This window comes from Nycticebus coucang, chromosome 10, assembly GCF_027406575.1.
Source record: "Nycticebus coucang isolate mNycCou1 chromosome 10, mNycCou1.pri, whole genome shotgun sequence".
NCBI lineage: Eukaryota > Metazoa > Chordata > Mammalia > Primates > Lorisidae > Nycticebus > Nycticebus coucang.
The window spans coordinates 78,278,593-78,299,865 of record NC_069789.1 but is presented as its reverse complement, the minus strand read 5'-3'; the positions used below and the strand labels follow the sequence as shown (position 1 = coordinate 78,299,865).

The 21,273-nt window shown below is 40.1% G+C and overlaps 1 protein-coding gene across 2 annotated transcripts in view; it reads left to right on the top strand.

Moving 5' to 3' along the window:
* RGL1 (ral guanine nucleotide dissociation stimulator like 1) overlaps positions 1-21,273 on the top strand; it is a 287,354-nt gene that overhangs the window by 95,976 nt on the left and 170,105 nt on the right. For both annotated transcript variants that reach the window (XM_053605796.1, XM_053605793.1), the window contains exon 2: positions 6,176-6,339. In XM_053605796.1, the coding sequence (XP_053461771.1) occupies positions 6,208-6,339 (132 nt within the window). In that variant the 5' untranslated portion in view covers positions 6,176-6,207. The remainder of the gene's footprint in view (positions 1-6,175; positions 6,340-21,273) is intronic.

Below are 21,273 nucleotides of genomic sequence, written 5' to 3'. Positions count from 1 at the left end.
CATTTATGTTTAAAGCCATGTTTCATAAAAGGGTATCCGTGGGAGTTATGGATAATTTTTATCTACTGGCAAGAACAGACACTCACAATGGCACATTTTTGTGTAGATTGTCACTTAATACTTCAGTTTTCAAGGTTGGCCTCTGAGAAGCTGCTCATGACTTTGGTGCCTAATAATTGTTTACGGCAGGGGTCCTCAAACTGCGGCCCGCGGGCCACATGAGGCAGTGTGATTGTATTTGTTCCCATTTTGTTTTTTTACTTCAAAATAAGATATGTGCAGTGTGCATAGGAATTTGTTCATAGTTGTTTTTTGTTTTTTAAACTATAGTCCGGCCCTCCAATGGTCTGAGGGATAGTGAATTGGCCCCCTGTTTAAAAAGTTTGAGGACACCTGGTTTAGGGTATGACGTTATCAACGGGGTCCTTTGTGAGGACCATGAAAAATGTCATGACCTTCAGTCAATAATTATTTTTGAAGGAATGGAAGAAATTAAGTTATTATGATTATATATTACAGATATGATATCATAAGTATAGTGTTAGCAAATAATTTAAAAAGAAGATACAGAGCTTAAAAGCACTAATTTTGCAATAAATACACTTAGTCAAGGAATATGTACTTTATCATCGATAATAATCATATTATAATAGTTATTTTCACCATTTTTTAACTGTTGGTAATTCCTTTAAGGCAGCTAAAATTTAATAAATTTTGATTATAATGATCTTTGGATTTAACTTAACCTCAGAGTTCTTTTTTTTTCTTTATTAAATCATAGCTGTGTACATTGATATGCTCATGGGGCATCATTCACTAGCTTCACAGACCGTTTGACATCTTTCATCACACTGGTTAACGTAGCCTTCCTGGCATTCTCTCAGTTACTGTGCCAAGACACTTACATTCCAGCCTCAGAGTTCTTAATATAATGCCCTTCAGGTTTGGTGGCGATGTTAAGCAGTGGGACTTGAAGGGAACATGACCTCAAAAACCCACGGCTTTTCTCACCTGCAGGTCACTCTCCGTGTCAAGCAAGAGGATCTTTCTTCCCTTCTATCAGACTTGTCTTTCCTGTTTTAATTTTACTTTTCTGCTTTATGTAGTAGAGACAACGTACAATCACAGTCCTTTTACATTTAGAAAAAAAGGTCCCTGAGAAATTTTCTTTTAACATTTTTGAGAAAAATGTTGTTTTCCTATTCTCTAATCAGACATTTGCCTTTATATGCATATGGCTTCCTTTCACCACCCTGCTCTAGACTTAAGACTGACGTTACCATCCAGTAGTTTAAACAGAATTCTGTTTGGGGTATCAGGTGTTTTAGGATAACACTTTTTCTTTTTTTTTTTTTTTTTTTTGTAGAGACAGAGTCTTACTTTATGGCCCTCGGTAGAGTGCCGTGGCGTCACACAGCTCACAGCAACCTCCAACTCCTGGGCTTAGGCGATTCTCCTGCCTCAGCCTCCCGAGTAGCTGGGACTACAGGCGCCCGCCACAACGCCCGGCTATTTTTTTGTTGCAGTTTGGCCGGGGCTGGGTTTGAACCCGCCACCCTCGGCATATGGGGCCGGCGCCCTACTCACTGAGCCACAGGCGCCGCCCGGGATAACACTTTTTCAAAACTGATTTCCAAAAGCGCTCATAAGGCCTATGAAATTTTAGACCAATTCTTAACTGGAACAGAAAGCGCTGCCTTTTGGGTTTACAGTGATTTCATCTTATGCAATGGTACTGTTGAGTGTGCTCATGTGAGTGCTACCCTGTTTTCCCAAAAATAAGACATCCTCCGAAAATAAGACCTACTTACAGGAAAGATAAGACGTCCCCTGAAAATAAGACCTAGTGCATCTTTGGGAGCATACCTTAAAATAAGACACTGTCTTATTTTTGGGGAAACAGAGTATTTGCATGGAGGTTGGCTTGTGAGTTTTAAGAAGGCAGCACTTCAGGCTTGGCGCCTGTGGCTCAAGCGGCTAAGGTGCCAACCACATACACCTGAGCTGGCGGGTTCAAATCCGGCCCCAGCCCGCCAAACAGCAATGACTGCTGCAAACCCCCAAAAAAAAAAAAATAGCCGGGCATGGTGGCAGGCGCCTGTAGTCCCAGCTACTTGGGAGGCGGACACAGGAGAATCGCTCTATCCAGGGTGACAGCTTGAGGCTCTGTCTCAAAAAAAATAAAAACAAAAAAAAACAAGAAGGCAGTACTTCAACTCCAAGATAGGCAGCACATCAGAGGCAGAGCAAGGTCTACATATGCCTCCTGTTTTAATTTTAATTACAACCCCCCCAACTCCACCACATATACTTCTGGTTCTTTTTAGGGGAAAGGTAGGAAACCTATAATGTATCAATTGTTTAAAGAAGTATGGCATGGGCGGTGCCTGTGGCTCAATGGAGCAGGGTGCTGGCCCCATATGCAGGAGGTGGTGGGTTCAAACCCAGCCCTGGCCAAAAACTGCAAAAAAGAAAAAAAAAAGCGAGTGTATGATACCCCATGATCATATCAATGTATACAGTTATGATTTAATAAAAAAAAAAAAAAAGAAGTATGGAATGAAACTTGGCATTTGGAGAGGAAAAGTCAGGTCCACAGCAGGACTGGCTGTATAATTTGTGGGGCTCAGCGTACAATGAAAATGCAGAGCCCCTTGTTCAAAGATTGAGAATTTCAAGGCAGCAGCAGCCCAGCATTAAACCAAGCGTGGGGCTTTTCCAGGAATGGGGCCCTGTGTGACTGTACGGGTCACACACCCATAAAGCCTGCCCTGGTCAGAAGTTGAGATGGCAGTAAAAGGGAGAAGGACCCACCCAGTTCCCGATGCCGTTTCCCTCCCTATCTGCACCACCTGACTAATACTCACCAGCTGTGATCCTCTCTCAAGGGGGCACTTGTGCCAGGGAGCTGACACACTGAGGCTGACTCTCGTGGGTGAGGAAGGGGCACTAGAGAGAGACTGCCTTCTACCAGTCACAGAGAGTGGGATGGGCCAGAAGACTTCCTACACTGACCTGGGAGACAGAGCATGAACCCCCATCTCTGGGGTGTCTCTTCATTTTGTTGACTGTTTCCCTTGCTGTGCAGAAGCTTTTTAGCTTCATGGGATCCCCTTTGTCCAATCAGGCTCTGGTTGCCTGTGCTTGGCATTTCTCATTGTTTTCTTTCCGTAATTTCATAGTCTCAGGCCTTAGATTTAAATATTTTCCATTTTGATTTGGTTTTTGTATATGGCCAGAGATAAGGGTCTAGTTTCATTCTTCTGTATACGGATATCCAATTTTCCCAGCCCCATTCATTGAAGAGGCTGTTCTTTCTCCACTATGTGTTTTTGGCATCTTTGTTGAAGGTAAGCTCACTGTAGACATGTAGATTTATTTCTGGGTTCCCTTGTCTGTTCCACTGGTGTGTTTTTAATGCCAGTATAGATGGTAACTTTTTGTAAGGCAAAGGGATACATATATTGAGGATAAGTGAAAAAGGCCTCTAGTCTCAGGCCTCAAGATCTCAAAATGCTTCAAGATCTTCTTAAGAGCTGGCTGCCTCTTAGTTTCTGAGTGTTTTGGAATGGTTTACAACTCAGAATTGCATCTTCTTTCCAAACAGGGTAAGGAGCAAGCTGTGGGAAGTCAAGTGCACAGTAGAGTTCAGTCTGCAGCACTGAAAATTTGCCAACTTTCACCCACATGGCAGGGATGAGAGAGTGGCTGTGGGCAGACAGTAGAGTAAGCTGTGGGGTCACTCGGATACATTGTGCTCACAGATGTCCATTGTTCCCCTAAGGCTTTGTGGTTTGTCTGTTTTATCCAGTTATGTTTCCATGGCCTATGAAGGAGACTGACGAAACCATTCCATGTCGTTTTCCTACTTTGTTTGGATTTATTTGTTGCTGTTTACCGTATTATCTCTAACAACAACAACGGAATTTCCTTCCCTACTAATCTGGCCTGTTTCCATTTTGCCTGTTTGTTTTAATTTCCTCTTTTTTAAGTCTGAAACCTCCCCCAAGACTCTGCTTTGTTTATTTCCTTGCATGTATGTGCCAGCGTCATTTGTTAGTATGTCCACTTAGAGGAACTTCGTTCATTTATTTTGTAGTCTCTGTTTCCCAGTTTCACATGGACGTGTATTAAGTGTCCCCTGTTTCTAAGTACTTCAGGATGGTTTTCTAATCGCTGCTCTGTGCGAGTGGTGCATGGGCTTCCTCCTCCAGGCCTTACAGATGGAGCGTGTGAGGCCCCAAAGCAGAGAAATAATTCCTCTCTAGAAGGCTGTTTTCTCAAATCCTCTAACTTGTCACCCCTGCCCCTCCTATCAATCTTAATTTTCATTTCTTTTTATTTGAGTAGTGGGTTATGTAAGCATAAGAGTTGTTTTGTTTTGCAGATGTACTCCATTCCCTAAGGACAGTTCCACAAAAACTAGTCTGTAGTAAACTGATGAGCGATTCTATCTTGTAGTATTAGATGCTTGGGGGTGTGTGATGAATGTCAGATTTGTCCCTTTTTTATGAAGAACTGATAGCACACTGAGTCAATGAAAAAGTTACAAGGAAGAGGTAACTTGACTTTGACATCTGTTCTTTGAGTATGTTAGGTCTGCTGCCTTATTTCCACTGGATTCTCATGATTTATTGAACACTTAAATTAACTAACTCACCAAATATTTAGTTAGTGTTTACTCTGTGTAAGCCATCATCTCTAGTCTCAAGGTGGTTAGGAGACTAGAAGGTGAAAACAGAGTTGAAAGCAAATAAATATAATCATGTTGCAGGGGACATGACAGAAGTCTGTCCAGAGTACATAGAGAGAGTAACAAAGGAGGGAGGGAGGCTTTTGTTCTTGGGGCGGGGATTGGAGACAAGTGTCACAAACAGAAGCTGTAGGTCCTGGGATGTATCTGGGAAGCGTAAGCACTTTCCAGTGGTGGAGCAGAGTGGCTGACGAGGCAGCAGTGGACGCAGGAGGTGGGCGCAGGGAGGTGGAAGAAGCCGGTTAGAAAGGGCCTTAGATGCTGTGTAAAGGAGTTTAGATTTCATTATCTAGGGAGTTTTAGGTAGATAAAACAGCATGAACAGGTTTGATTTTTAGAAAAATTACCCTGAGAAGGATAGATTCAAGGGAACTTCTCACGACAGAATGGTGCTGAACCAAGCAAGATATAACGAGATTCTCAACAAGCCAGCGGCAGCTGAAAAAAATGTCAAGACAGTAGACTTCATAGAATTGGTTTCGACTTTTAAATAATGTCTTATAGCAGCTGTTCATGAAACCAAGGCCCACGAAAACAACACAGCTAATATGTGTCAAAGAGAATCTTCCTCTTTTCGTCTATTGCAGTCTGGAAACGCGATTATCAGGGCCTTTCACATCCTATATTGTAATACACCATATTGTTAATGCTTGTTTACAATCTTTCTGCTCTGAGGCTCTAAGCTTCTTAAAGCTTAAAAACCAAACTACTGGGCAGCGCCTGTGGCTCAGTGGGTAGGGCGCCAGCCCCATATACCGAGGGTGGAAGGTTCAAACCTGGCCCCAGCCAAACTGCAACAAAAAAATAGCTGGGTGTTGTGGCAGGCGCCTGTAGTCCCAGTTACTCGGGAGGCTGAGGCAAGAGAATCGCCTAAGTCCAGGAGCTGGAGGTTGCTGTGAGCTGTGTGACGCTACAGCGCTCTACCGAGGGCAATAAAGTGAGACTCTGTCTCTAAAAAAAAAAAAAAAAGAAAACCAAACTACTGAGTTAGTTGTGTATGTGTAGCACAGAGCCTCACGTAAACAAGGGCATAACAGATGTTTGGAGAGTACAATTCCTGATGCCATAGTCAGTCCTTTTCCAACATGTACTGTATGGCATGGAAATATGAATACCCCTCCCAGATTTGCTTTACATATACCCATTTCTAAGATGGTCAACATAAAGTGATGAGAAGATGATACTTTTACTTTACTTTAAAATTTATATTACTTTGTCCACTATCAAAATGCATGCGTATTTCCCAAAGCTTGCATTAAAATAGCAATAATCGATACTTAGAATATAAAGATGGCCATAATAGTTGAGGCCTAATCTTTAATAGTTCCATTATTCACAATCCAAGCTTGCTAATTTGCTCTCATATTTCTTTTTACATCACTAAATGTTTTAATTTGGATCACACTTTATTCTTCTCCACAGATCAGTAATGCCTCCTGCCTGCCTCTGTCAAGATGGAGGGGACAGCAGGGGGAGAGCCTACTCAAGCGGTGTCTAAACTCAAACTTTCCACCAAGGTAGAAAGCACAGGACACTGGCTGGTGGAAGATCACGCTCGAATATGGGAAGTTTTAAAGACAGAAGAGGTAAGATGACTCTCATGTCACAGTTGGTACAATGTTGTATTTGTTCATATCTGAGACTATAATTCTTCGTATAGGCAGCACCTCAGGCCAGCTCAGCAAATCTTTATTTGGGGGCATAGCCACAGCCAAGACTGGAGAACATTAAGTTAACAATTTGTCCTTTGGACATTAATGGTTATACAGTGTTTTAGGCAAAGGAGGTGGCGCTGATAGCCATGGCTTAAACCAGTGATTCTCAACCTTCCTAATGCTGCGGCCCTTTAATACAGTTCCTATGAGTCGCGACCCACTGGTTGAGAACCACTGGCTTAAACAATAATGATCTGATTACACATGGGTATAATCGGCATTTTAGCTTCAGGTATCACGAATGGGGCCGCTGGGGTATCCTGCTCCCTGTCTGCTCTCTCAAGGCTGCGTTTCTGTGGCTCTTCTCTCTCTCAAGCCTATTACTATTAAAGTTTCATATTGAGTTATATCAAATGCTAGTATTTGTCTGTGAGCATATGTGTGTGTGTGAGATGGGGGAGAGGGAGAGAGAGGATCTTCTTCCTTTGGCGGAAGTTATAAATTATGGTTTTTATTTGTATTATGTGTTTGAGGTTAAATCCTACATAATGGCAAGATATTGAAGAATCCTTTCTCTATAGTTCAATGGAGCGTTATAAAAGGGAGACTGAAAAAGAGAATGGGCTGTTAACTTTAGCCTGGAAATCTTTGGGTAGATATACTCTTCACTGAACTTGGGATATACCCACCTTATTAGTTCTGAAAATAAAGTGAAAGCTAAAGGTTTTAGTACCTAGGAAAGAATATCTTAGGGAGAGGTATGAAAACAAGAACTTCCGAACAACTAATGTGCTATAAGGACTGTAATAGGGAAAAACACAGACCCCCCTAGTCAATGGTATTCTGGCTACCGGAAAGACCAGCAACTATTTTCTGAGGTCTTCCTGGGTGATAGTCATTATCTTGGGTGCTTGTCCAGGGTCTGGTCCTTGGCTTATAAGCCTACAAATTTTATTTTCTCGGATATCTAACACCTGATTTGTCTTTCTGGGGTAAACTCGTGTGAATTAAGTTTATGTGACTCATGTAGAAAAAGAAAATGGCAATCCCTTAGTTGATGAAAACAAGTAGAAGAATTTTACCTCCTGAAATACTCAGGTTAAAAAGCCTACTATACATTCTCTTGTGGGAAAACTTAAATGGGAAAATCAAATAATGGTGAGAAAGCTGATTGCTAACAATGAAATCATAACAAATGAAATTATGTAAATTCCTTGTTTGACAGCGTGAAGCCAAGTGTACCGGTTAGAACTCTTTAGTTGCAAGCAACAGAAATGGACTCTGTTTAATTTAAGCAAAATGGGAAGTTATGAGAGGATGTTGGGAAGTTTGCAGAATTGATGAGAAGTTTGGAGAAATAGGTTTAGAAACAGGACAGGAATCCAGCCATTGGGAACTGTGCAGAGCACTACCCCTGGCACGAATTCCAAACTAGTTTTCCTCAACCTCCCATATTTTCCTATTTCTCTTCTCAGGCTGCAGACCCCTGCAGGAGAGGAGCTCACGCCCAAGTTTCGTCACAAGTCTGTCTTTTGGTTATTCTGTAAAGAGAAAAATAATCTTCTGTGATAAATCACTATACCAGGTTCTCACAAGGCTTGTGTTTGGAGTATACATTTAGCACACATTTCTAATATTCACATGTTGCGACAGTTAGAATTCAAGAATGTAAGCTCACTAGTCTTAAATATGTAACATCCAGCAGGAGCAAATACAAACCCTCTCTTTGGGGATACTTGCAGATTTTTTTTTTTTTTAAAGAAATAAAACTATAAAGGTAGTGGCTGAAGTCTTTGTGTATTTCATCTAACAGAGCCAAGATTAAAGTGAGATAAGTGAGGTGCTAAGGGCACAACATTTAATGAAACACTTACAAACCTAAGAGGTTTGTGCTTTGTTCTTGCACAAACATGAGAGTGAGTGCATCCCTAAAATTTGTAGCCTAGGCTCCTCACCTGTTGCCTCCTAGTCCCAGCTCTGCCACCCACTTCTGTTCCTCTCCCTTTTTCCCCAAAGGCCATCACAATCTTGAACTTAGTATTTATCATTCTTATGTATATTTCTTTTTCTTTTTTTTTTTTTTTTTGAGACGAGCCTCAAGCTGTCACCCTGGCATCATAACTCACAGCAACCTCCAACTCCTGGGCTCAAGTGATTCTCCTGCTCTTCCTCCCAAGTAGCTGGGACTACAAGCACCTGCCATAATGCCCAGCTATTTTTTGGTTGCAGCCATCATTGTTGTTTGGTGGGCCTGGGCTGGATTCGAACCCCCCAGCTTAGGTGTATATGGCTGGCACCCTAGCCGCTTGAGCCACAGGCCCTGAGCCTCTTATGTATATTTCAATATTTATATGGTATTGATTTATACCTTTAAAATTTTATATAAGCTTTATACTAAATATCTATGTCTATAACTTGTTTTTCACTTAACATATTTCTATTTTATACAGATACATGTAGTTCCAGTTTATTGATTTTAACTTCTAGAGTCAAAATTGATTTATTCATTTCTTATTAACTTTTAGTTTTCTATCAAACCAATGGGTAGTGTAATGCATTTTTCCTTGTTAACATGTGCTAGAGTTTTTTCTAGCGTAAACACTTAGAAGTGGCATGCTGAGTTGTAATGTATGAATATCTTTAGTTTTACTAGATTTTACGGGATTGACTCCAAAATGAGGTCATAAGTTTATATCCCCGTTAGCAGGATATAAGTGTTCACCTGTTCTACATTCTCACCTGTTATTGACATGATAGACCTTTAAATATTGTGCAATCAGATCATTTAGAAATGAGACCTTGTTTTTTTAACATGAATTTCCCTGAGTTTTTATGAAGTTGAGCATCTGTTCACATGGATATTTGTTCTTGGGTTTCCTCTTCCATGAATTATCCGTCCATATCCTTTTCCTATTTTTTTTTTTTTAGTGGGTCATATGCCTTTCCTTATTGACTTCTGGAAACTAATGTATTATTTACTAATCCTTCTATTCATTTTATGCACTGAAACAATATTTTCCCTGTCTAAATTTTTAGATTTAAAATTTTCTCATGGTAAAATTGATCAATCTGCTTTCCTCCTGTGGTTTGTGTTTTTTTCCACTTTAAGAAATCCTTCCTGACCACAAAATGATATTCTTGTATATTTTTTCCTAACAGTTCTAAGGGCTTGCTTTTATTTACTTGGAATTTATTTCATAGTCTGAGGTAGGGATATGGTTTTTTCTATGGATCATCAATTATCCCAGTATCATTTTTAATGTCCATCATTTCTTCTTCAGTTTATAATGCTCTCTCTCATGTATGGTGTTTGCACACCTGCTCTCTCTCTCGGCTGCTAAGATACTCCTCCAACTAGTCTAGCTCTATGGGAAACCTGAATGTCCAGTGGGACATGTCCCACCACTGACGTCCTGGTCTTCCAGATTGTCTTAGCTTTTGGAACTTGGATTTTCTATATGAATTTATTTATTTATTTTTAATTTTTTTTTTGAGACAGAGTCTCTCTATGTCATCCTCGGTAGAGTGCTGTGGCGTCACAGCTCATAGCAACCTCAAACTCTTGGGCTTAAGCCATTCTCTTGCCTCAGCCTCCCAGGTAGCTGGTACTACAGGTGCCCACCACAATGCCTGGCTATTTTTTTTGTTGCAGTTGTCATTGTTGTTTAGCGGGCTGGGGCTGAGTTCGAACCCTCCTGCTTTAGTGTATGTGGACAGCGCCCTACTCACTGAGCTATGGACATCGAGCCTTCCTATGAATTTAGAATGAGCTTGTTTGCGGGGGGGTGCCCATGGCTCAAAGAGTAGGGCACTGGCCCCATATACCAGAGGTGGCAGGTTCAAACCCAGCCCCAGCCAAACACTGCAACAAAAAAATAAAAAATAAATAAATAAAGACCTTATTAAAAAGAATGAGCTTGTTCAGTTTAGCAAGTATGAAGAAAAATCAAACAAAATCTTTTTGGGAATTTAGGATTTTAATAAATTTGTTGATTAGTTTGAGGAGTATTAATATTTATATGCAGTGAATGTGTCTTCCTATTTATGTTTTGTTTTATTTTATTTATTTATTTATTTTTGAGACAGAGTCTCACTATGCCATCCTTGGTAGAGTGCCGTGGCATCACAGTTCATAGCAATGTCCAACTCTTGGGCTTAAGCAGTTTTCTTGCTTCAGCCTCCCAAGTATCTGGGAACACAGGTGCCCACCACAACACCCAGCTAATTTTTGGTTGTACTGTTGTTTGGCAGGCCCGGTCTGGGCTCAAACCTGCCAGCTCCGGTGTACGTTGCTGGAGCCCTAGCCACTGAGCTACAGGCACTGAGCCTTCCTCTTTACTTTAAATGTCATGCTTCAATATTTCACCCTTAATACCTCACCAATATTTTATCCTATATTCTTTTGCTCTAAGGTTTTGAAAACTAAGGTTAAGGAAATTCCTTTTAATCCTTTTCTGGCTGAGTTTAATTCCTTTTACACTGTAATGTTTTATATTTATAAACAATATACGTGCAAATCATAGAGTATGACATTAAAACAAACCAACTTAAGAACCAGTTTGTTGAATCCATATATGAACTCTTCCACATCCTATCTCCCTGATTTCTCTTCTGCAAAGGTAACTATTTTCTTTAAATTTGCATTAACTCATTATTTTATTTTCTAAAAGTTTCTGTTGCATTTATATATATATATAGTCTCCCCAAACAATATTGTTTGGTTATATAAATACACACACACACACACACATATACACATACACATATATAAATAAACACACATATACATAGTTTCTTTGGTGACTCAGTTCTTTCACTCCACATTGTAAGATTAAGATCAGTAACATTAATATATATATACTAGAAATTCATTAGTTTTCACTGCTGTATAATGTGCCATTATATGGTTATATCATTCATAGTTATGTTGATGGACATTTGAGTTATTTACAGGTTTTGCTGTTAGGAATAACGATGCTGTCAACGTAATTATACATGTCTTATTCTTGTCCATATATAATAATTTTTTCAGGTTGATACCTGGCAGGTGAGCTTTTGAGTTGGCACATGCCAATTCTCTATTACAAGTTACTGCCAAGTGCTATTCCAAAGTGATGGTACCGATTCATGTTCCCATCAGTAGTGCATAAAAATCTCCTTATTCCACATGCTTGTAAGCTTTTGGAACTGTCACTTTCCTGCTTTTTCCAATTTAATTCATATAAGCAGAATCTCATTCTTTGCTCCTCAATTCCTTATGCATCTCAGCTCTGAGATCACTTTTCTTTTTCTTTTGCATCTCTAGTGACTTTTCTGAGGTCTCTCTCTGTACTCCTCCTTCTTGTCCCTCCTCCATCCTTGTCCGTTTCTTGCATCTTAAGATGTCTTTGCACTCTTAGAATGACAGTCTATGGATATATAGAATTAGTTTCTTTTCTCTCAGTACATGAAAATACTCCATTGTCCTCTGCTCTCTTAATTTTTATTCCTTTGAACACAGTGTCTTTCTCTGCTCAGATCAACTTAGATCTTCCCTATAATTTTGCTGTTCTGAAATTTCATTCTTCCGTTTTTAAGTATGGGTTTCTTTTTACTTAATGTTTGGGATTCAAAGGGCTTCACAAACATGTGAATAGGTGTCTTTCATCAGTCTGGAAACATCTCTGCTTTTTCTATTTTTTTTTTTTTTTTTTTTTTTGAGATAATGCCTTCCTCTTTTTCTTGGGCCTCCAACTCCTCAGGCTCAAGAAATGCTCCTGCCTCCAAGGTAGCTGGGACTACAGGTATGTGCTAACGGTATGTTGGCCTCCCAAAGTGCTAGGATTAAACATATGAGCCTCTGTGCCTGGCCTCTGTATTTTTTTCCCCAAATTTTGCCCTTTCTCCTTTTGTAACTCCAACAAGATTTACGTTTGCTTTTCTCACTCTTTACTCATGTCCCTTAACTTCTCTTTCAGAGTTGCTATCTTCTTTTTTTTTTCTTCTGTGTGTGGCATTCTGATTAATCTTAGGCCTATCTTCCAATTCATTCATTCTATTTAGCGGCATTTAATCTGGTCTTTAACTCAACCATTGATTTGTAAATGTCAATTATTCTACTTTTTTACTTCTAGAAGTTCTGTTTTATTCTTTTAAAATCTTCTAGTCACTTTTCACAGTCTCTTGCTTCCTACTTATAGTTTTATTCTTTAAAAAATTTTTTTTAATAGTTTTATTCTTAAGACATATTTGTGAACCGCAAAGCATCTGAGATTTACCCTGGTTGCTACAGTTTTGTGGATGCTGTGAAAAGAAAATGTGAAACTCTTGGCTCAGAGCAAAAGGCTTCATTAAAGCAAAAGCAGCAGCCAGAGTGTCAGCATGTCTGTTTCGGTTGCCTATGTTCCAGTTCCTATGAAGTGACGCAAATGGGTTTATACGTCGATGCCTGCAGTAGAAAGAAACACTGGCCATCTGGAAACTTGCTGTCTTATAGTGGGCAATAAACAAGCCTGCGCTGTATTCCATCTCGTCTTTCAAGGATGCTTCTGCAAGCCCAACCCAAAACACGGTCTAGGTAAAGATCTGCCCAGGCCTTGAAGTTTTCCGTGGATGAGTGTTTCCTGACAATATTCGATATCATGATTTTATATTCTGAATCTGGAAAGTCTAAAAACGATGGGCCTTATTTTATACTCTATTCTTTCTGTTGGCTCTCTCACACAGCATTTTCTTTCTTTTGTGAGTCTTTTAATTTTTGGCTATAGGTTCTTTATTCTTGGAATGAAGGGAATTTTTTCCAGAGAGAATCTGTATTTGCTTCTAGGAACACAAACGACTGGAAGCCACTTTAGATTAAGTTCTTAGTCTGATGTTTTTCAGACCACTCTCTGTGAACACAGGCTGCCAGTCTATGGATAGACATCTTGTGGTGGTGAATTCTAAGGAGGAAATGACCACCCCCTCTCCACCCCATTCAGCATCACATAGTCAACTTTCCTGATACTATCATGGAAGTATATTATATTATTCCCAAGACACATTTCAAGTCAATTTTCCTGATACTATCATGGAAGTATATTATATTATTCCCAAGACATATTATTACTAGTTTACTGTAATGCTAAGGGAATAACATTTTGGGGTCCAGTCTTATGCAGTGGGGATTTCCTGTAGATTCTCTCTGCTGAGCCAGCCCGAGGGTTTGTATTTTTCCCTGTGTGCTTAAAGGTAACAAAACCTATGTTGGTTAGAGTTAACAATGAATGATATTATAAATACAGGCCAAATTTAAGTAGCTTAAAAATTTAAGTAGCTCAAAATTAAGTAGTAATAAAAGTTCATTTTCAGTTACATAGTAAAATACATAGTATAATTTAGATGTTTCTGGGGAGAGTACCACTTTTCTGTACACACACACACACACACACACAAGTCAGACTTCAGAAGAAGACATAACTCACTTAACTTTCTCTGAACAGAAGTGACAGGCATTATTAAACTGGTGTACATTCTATCGTTGAGAATTGGTCCCATTGTCCCACACATATGGGAGGAAGTGGGGTGGGGAAATGTACTCTTCGGCTGAGCAGCTACTCATCAGTGATGACTCGATAATGTGGAAGGAGAAGTACAAATTGAATTTTGGTGGGCAGTTAAACAAATGTCATGAAAACCAAAAGTTCAAATTAACTGGTTTGACCAATGACCTCTGAATGGAAGCTGACTTCAATACTTATCTTTACGGGTTCTGCTTTCATTTAGGTTTTGACTTTTAGGAGTTCTGGATTTTTTGCCAGCCTATCAGTGTACTGAAAAAGGCATTTTAGTTCTATTTTATCAAGCATTTGTTAGTTGTTTTAGTCGGAGAGTCAGTTGGGGTATTCAGTGCGCCAAACTGCTGGAAACGTGAGCCCTACAATCACTAGTGAGTTATTTAAAAGTGTGGTCTTAAAACCTAAAAATCTAGTTTTTAATAGTTCGAAAATTATCTCACTTGGTCAGAGAGCATCATCTAGGTAATGTTGAATTTTTATTTTTGGTCATATTTAGTTAAGTAAACTGCTTGCACATCAATATTCACAACTGATATCTTATAATCATTTAAAAGTTTAGATTGGCATAAACTTTAAGTCTATTTGAAATTAAAATTTCATTTTCATTTTCAGTGTAGGGATTAATTATAACTATTTTAAATAAGCCCTTAAATATAAATATTTAATTTTAAAATTATAAATAATACCTGTGTATAGTAGAAAATAATGAAATCTTTATAGAAGGGCCAAGTATGAAAAAATAAATGTCCTTATAGAATTTCAGTACCCCTTATTTTTAAAAATGAGGAAGGGAGGGCGGCGCCTGTGGCTCAGTGAGTAGGGCGCCGGCCCCATATGCCGAGGGTGGCGGGTTCAAACCCAGCCCCGGCCAAACTGTAACAAAAAATAGCCGGGCGTTGTGGCGGGTGTCTGTGGTCCCAGCTGCTTGGGAGGCTGAGGCAAGAGAATCGCGTAGGCCCAAGAGTTGGAGGTTGCTGTGAGCCGTGTGCCACGGCACTCTACCGAGGGCGGTACAGTGAGACTCTGTCTCTACAAAAAAAAAAAAAAAAAATGAGGAAGGGAGCGGTGGGAGGATTGAGTACATTCTGTGGTGATGAAAATGTTCTGTCTTTTGATCATCGTGGTGGTGATGTGGGCACACATGTTTATCAGAACTTAAAAATGGGGGCGGTGCCTGTGGCTCAAAGGAGTAGGCGCCGGCCCCAGATGCCGGAGGTGGCGGGTTCAAACCCAACCCTGGCCAAAAACTGCCAAAATAATAATAATAATAATAAAAATCTTAAAAATGGGCATGCTATATGTAAATAATACCACAATAAGGTATTTTTAAAAAGCAGGCAATGAGATGGGGGAACGGAGTTAACTAAATAAATCAGTAATTGCAAAACAGTGTGCTGGGTGCTGTAATAACTGTATCCAGCCTGGGTGAGCGTGCTGACCTTGCTGTGGGGATCAGGGACAACACGCTTCCCAGCCAGCTGATTCTTGAGTTCATTCTTGAGGGAAAAGTAAAAACTAGCCTGGCAAATGGAATTCTGGAAGGGAAATCAGAGCTAAAATTTCTGGGAGAGGGAAAATTGTGTACAGGGGTGTGTCAGAGAGAATATCCCCCAGTTTGGAGTGTCGGTAGCAGAAGAAAAATGGCAAGAGATGAAGCTGAGATGGGGAGTAAGTCATTAAGAGTTGTACGTGCCTCGCTCCGAAATGTAGAAATTATCTGCGGGCACTGGGGAATCAATGAGTGGTGACATGTTAAGATTTGGTTTTTGGAAATGCTTGTATGTGAGACATCGGTGGAGTGGCCTGAAAAATGCTTCAAAACTGCTGCAGCCCATATTGGTCTCTCCTCTGCCCACACTAAGCCAGTCAGTGTTCCACTAGGGATTATTCTGAGTTGTTCTTCTGTTCATCATAGTCTAGTAGTCTTAATTATTCTTTGCTTATAACCCTCAAAGCACTGGAACTACTGGACAGGATTGAAATAAATACCTGATGGTTGCCTGATGAATATTTTCATGATTTAATAGTAATACGGTGTTTCTCTAAATTGTAACATCAGCTAAAATGTTGTCATCTTTGAGTGCGAAGGTGATTCACCATTGAATAGTACTGAGTCATGGTGGTGATTTTTATTTTTATTTTTTGGTATGGCTGATTGAATTTGCACTGAGTTGTTTACTACACACTGGATTGATCTGTGTTCAGTGTTTCACATTTGGACAAAGGCCACCAAAATATGCAATGCTGTCTGTGTCCATGAAACAGACATGTTCTCTGTGAAATTGAAGCAGTGAGTGCCTATCTGGAGACTGGACATAAAACCGCTTCCTCCTTATCCAGCTCAGGAATGAGGCCCCAGAGCATAATAGCACATTCTTGGAGGAGGAAATGGCAATGTGTTCATCATGCATGCTTTGGACATTAAATCATACGTATCTGACAGGAAGAGAGAGAATTTTTAAAAAACCAGATGACAATTTTGACAAGTAGTGTGAATGCATTCTATTAATCCCTGAGGAGCCAGCTCTTTGCTGAACTGTGGTTTGATGTCACAGCCAGAGTCTTTCTTCATGATTTCAAATGAATTTCTTTCTCTCTCCACTACAAATTTTTCTATGAGGCAAAGAGATATAAATTTACTTCCTAGGAAGTTATTAATATGTAAAAATACTTTTCAGTGTGAATGACTGAGATGAGTAAAATAGACATACCCTTCGGCAGTGGGAAATGGAATACGGAGACAGGGGTCTGTAAGGGAGGGAAGGTTCATTTACTGAGCACCTACTCTGTGTCAGGAATTGTACTTGACGTTTTCGTATTCATCCATATATTTAATTATCACAGCCATAGGTACATTCTCATTTTATTAGTAATAATTTTGAAGTTAGAGGTTAAGGCACAGGCCCAAAGATGCATGGCTGGTAAGTGGTGAAGCAAGATTCAAATTCAAGTTTCTCTCTCTTCACTTCTACACTCTGTCTCTTCATGAGATGACTCACCAAATTTGCTGACCAGAGCATCCTCCTCAGCTCATAACTGTCACCAGTCTTGCTCTCACAGAGTTTGACTCTGCAGGTCCCGATGTGAACAAACAGCCTTGTAACCTTCATCCACTCCTCAGAGTGTTGGCTCAGTTTGTGTGCTGGGCTTCCAGCTCAGTTCTACGATATAGTGTCTTAGCCAGCTGGGCTGCTGTGACAAAATTCCGTAAACTGAAGGGATTATAAACAGTAGAAATTTATTTCTCACAGTCTGAGAGTCTGAGATAAGGTGCCCTGGTTTGGTTCTGTTGAGGGTCCTTTTCCTGGCTGCAGACAGCTGACTTCACTGTATTCCTCATATAGCAGAATAAGGCAGAGAGCTTGCTGGAGTCCCTTTTATAAAGGGACTCACCCATTCGTAAGAGCTCCACCCTCATGACCTAATTACTTCCCCCAAAGCTCTGCCTCCTACTACGAAGCGCCATCATATTGAGGGTTTAGGATTTCAGCACATGAATTTTGAGAGACACAAGCATTTATCTCATAGCAGGATCCCAGTTTCTCATGGAGACTGTACCTATGATACTTAAATGTGCCCTTGACTCTCCATCTTGTTTGAAAAGAATCATGGAACTTTGCTAGGCTCTTTGTAGTTCTGTCTTCTGCAAAACTTAGCTCTGTACCATATAACCCAAGTTATTGATTGGGGTCCAACTGTCAACAGCCTTACTGTTTGGAGCCTGGGTATTTTCACCCGTTCCCTGAACTCTTACTGCTACCTTGGACGTGAAAGCTTGCCAGAATCACAGCAGAGCCTTCCTCTGCCCTTGCCCTATAGCTTTGCATTCTTTTATGAGATGATCTCAGTCACATGCAGCCCTAAGCGACATAGGAGAGACTCAGGAACAGAGCAAAGTTTTTCACCCTTCCAGGCCTAGAGACAGGAAGCTGCCGCAACATGCACAGCCGTGTGGGTAGGACACATGGCGGTCATGAGGCAGAAGACAGGAATGGGGAAGGCTTAGGTTTTTGAGGGAAAGGCAGGCCAGGGCAAGGCCAACAGTTAAAATTGGCTAGTTTAAATAATTTCAGCTGGCTTTGGGCTATAGGCGTGGTCTCTAGTAGCTTGGTATCTGGCCTTGGGAAGATCAGGGCAGACAAATACTGTACACACCAGAGAGAGAACTGGTAAATTTGCATATCAAAGATGTGTTCCCTGTCCTTTAAGAATTGGGGAGAGGCAGTATCCCCCAGCCAGAAAGTGTTTTTTAAAAAATATTAAATTATCATAGTATGCAGAAAATTTAAAACGTATTTCCAATATAGCTTTTGAGACACAACTTACCAAACAGCCTGCACCACCATGGGACCTGCACCTGGAGTCAGGAAAGTCTCTCCAGCTCCAATTTGTCCTCTTTATGTCTGTCCCTTGTTGCCAGAGTCCCAAGTTCCCCTGTGGTTAAGACCACCTGAGTTATGGTATGATGCTTTCGATAAGTTTTATGGTCTAAACCAGGCGTCCTCAAACTTTTTAAACTGGGGGCCAATTCACTGTCCCTCAGACTGTTGGAGGGCCAGACTATAGTTTAAAAAAAAACAACTATGAACAAATTCCTAGGCACACTGCACATATCTTATTTTGAAGTAAAAAAACAAAACGGGAACAAATACAATTACCTTGCCTCATGTGGCCCGCGGGCCGCAGTTTGAGGACCCCTGGTCTAAACTAAAGGGGCATACTCAGGATACCAAAGCTTTCATTATGGTTAAATTTCAGTGTTGGCATAGGAGGTGTTCAGGTATCACCTCTTTAAGGAAGACATCCTTGACCCTCTGGTCAGGGTTAATGATCCTCCCATGTGGCTCTGTAACATCTCTGCCATCTATCTGGTAAGATTCATCACATGAACAGGATAGACATACCTCAGAGATATTGCAGATTTGGTTCCAGACCACCACAATAAAGTAAATATTGTAATAAAAAAGTGAGCTACACAGTTTGAAGAATTAGAGCTGGAAGATGTGACTAAATTGCTGTAATCTCATGATAAAACTTACATGGACGAGGAGTTACTTTTTATGGATCAGCAAAGAAAATGGAAGTTTTATTAATATTATAATAAAAAGTGAGTTACACTATTTGGGGGGTTTCCCTGATGCATAAAAAATTATACTTACAGTATACTGTAGTTTATTAAGTGTACAATGACATTATGTCTAAAAAACATGTATGAACCTTAATTTAAAATGCTTCATTACTAAAAAATGCTAATAATCATCTGACTTCAGTGAGTCATAATCTTTCTCTGATAGAGGGTCTTGCTTCGATGTTGAAGGCTGGTGACTGATTCAGGGTGGTGTTTGCTGAAGGTTGGAGTGACATTTTTGAAATATGACAACAATGAAGTCTGTCACACCAATTGACACCTTCTTTCATGAAACATTTCTCTGTAGCTTGTGATGATGTTTCATAGCATTTTATCCACAATAGAACTCCTTTCAAAATTGGAGTCAATTCTCTTAAGCTCTGCTGCAGCTTTATCAACTAAGCTTATGTAATGCTAAATCTTTTGTTGTCATTTCAACAATGTTTACAGTCTCTTCACCAAGAGTAGATGTCATGTCAAGAAACTTCCACTCTCTTTGCTGATCCATAAAAAAGCAAGTCTTCATCCATTTAAGTTGTATCATGAGTTTGTAGCAATTTCATCTTCCTACTTCGAATTCTACTTCTCTTGCTATTTCCACTGCATCTGTGGTTATTTCTCTACTCAAAAGTCAACCATTATAATTGGAATTCAAGTCTTCCAAACTTCTGTTAATTTTGGTATTTTTGCCTCCTCCTATGAAGCATGAATGTTGTTAATGGCACCTAAAATGGTAAATCCTTTCCAGAGGTTTTTAATGTACTTTGCCCAAGATCCCTCAGAGGGGTCACCTATGTATGGCAGCTATAGCCTTATGACAATGATTTCTTAATAAGATTTGAAAGTCAAAATTACTCCTTGATCCATGGGCTGCAGAATGGGTATTGTATTAGGAGGCAAGAAAATAACATTCATCTTTTTGTGTATCTCTATGAAAGCTCTCGAGTGACCAGCTGTATTGTCAATGATTAATAATATTTTAAAAAGAATCTTTTTTCCCAAGTAGTAGGTCTCAACAACAGATCTAAAATATTCAGCAAATCATGCTATACCAGAGGTCCTCAAACTGCGGCCCGTGGGCCACATGAGGTGGTGTGATTGTATTTGTTCCCGTTTTGTTTTTTTACTTCAAAATAAGATATGTGCAGTGTGCATAGGAATTTGTTCATAGTTTTTTTGTTTGTTTTTGTTTTTGGCCAGGGCTGGGTTTGAACCTGCCACCTCCGGCATATGGGGCCAGCGCCCTACTCCGTTGAGCCACAGGCGCTGCCCTGTTCATAGTTTTTTTTTTAAACTGTAGTCCGGCCCTCCAACAGTCTGAAGGACAGTGAATTGGCCCTCTGTTTAAAAAGTTTGAAGACGCCTGCAACAGATGTGCTGTCATCCAGGCTTTCTTGTTCCATTTCTAGAGCAGAGGTAGGAGTATATTTGGCCTAATCCTGAAGGGGTCTAGAATTTTCAGAATGGTGAATGAGCATTGGCTTCAACTTAAAGTCACTGGCTGCATTAGCCCCTAAAAAGAGTCAGCCCTTTGAAGCCAGGCATTGATTTCTCTTGTCTAGCTATGAAAGTCCTGGAATCTGGTATCTTCTTTAGATGAAATATAAAGCTATTTCATCTACATTGAAAATATGTATAGCATATGTTTAGCACAGGCACCTTCATCAATTATCTTAGCCACATTTTCTGGATAACTTGCTGCAGCTTCTATATCAGGATTTGCTGCTTTACTTTGTGCTTTTAGGTTATGGGGCTAGCTTCTTAAGCCTCATGAATCAACCTCTGCTGGCTTTAAGCTTATCTTCTACAGCTTCTCACCTCCCTCAGCTTTCACAGAATTGAAGAAAGTTAGGGCCTTGCTCCAGATTAGGCTTTGCCTTAAGGGAGTGAATGTTGTGGCTGGTTTGATCTATCCAGACCACTCAAACTTCCTCTATATTGGCAATAAGACTGCTTTGCTTTCTGATGTAGCACTTTTAATTTCCTTTGAGCAGTTTTCCTTTGCATTCACCTTGGCTAACTATTTAGCACAAGAAGCCTAGCTTTCTGCCTCTCTTGGCTTTTGACATACCTCCCATACTAAACTTAATCATTTCCAGCTTTTGATTTCAAGTGAGAGATGTGCAATTCTTCTTTTCACTTGAACACTTAAAGGGCAGTAAGGTTATTAACTGGCCTGGTGTTAATATTGTAGTCTCTCAG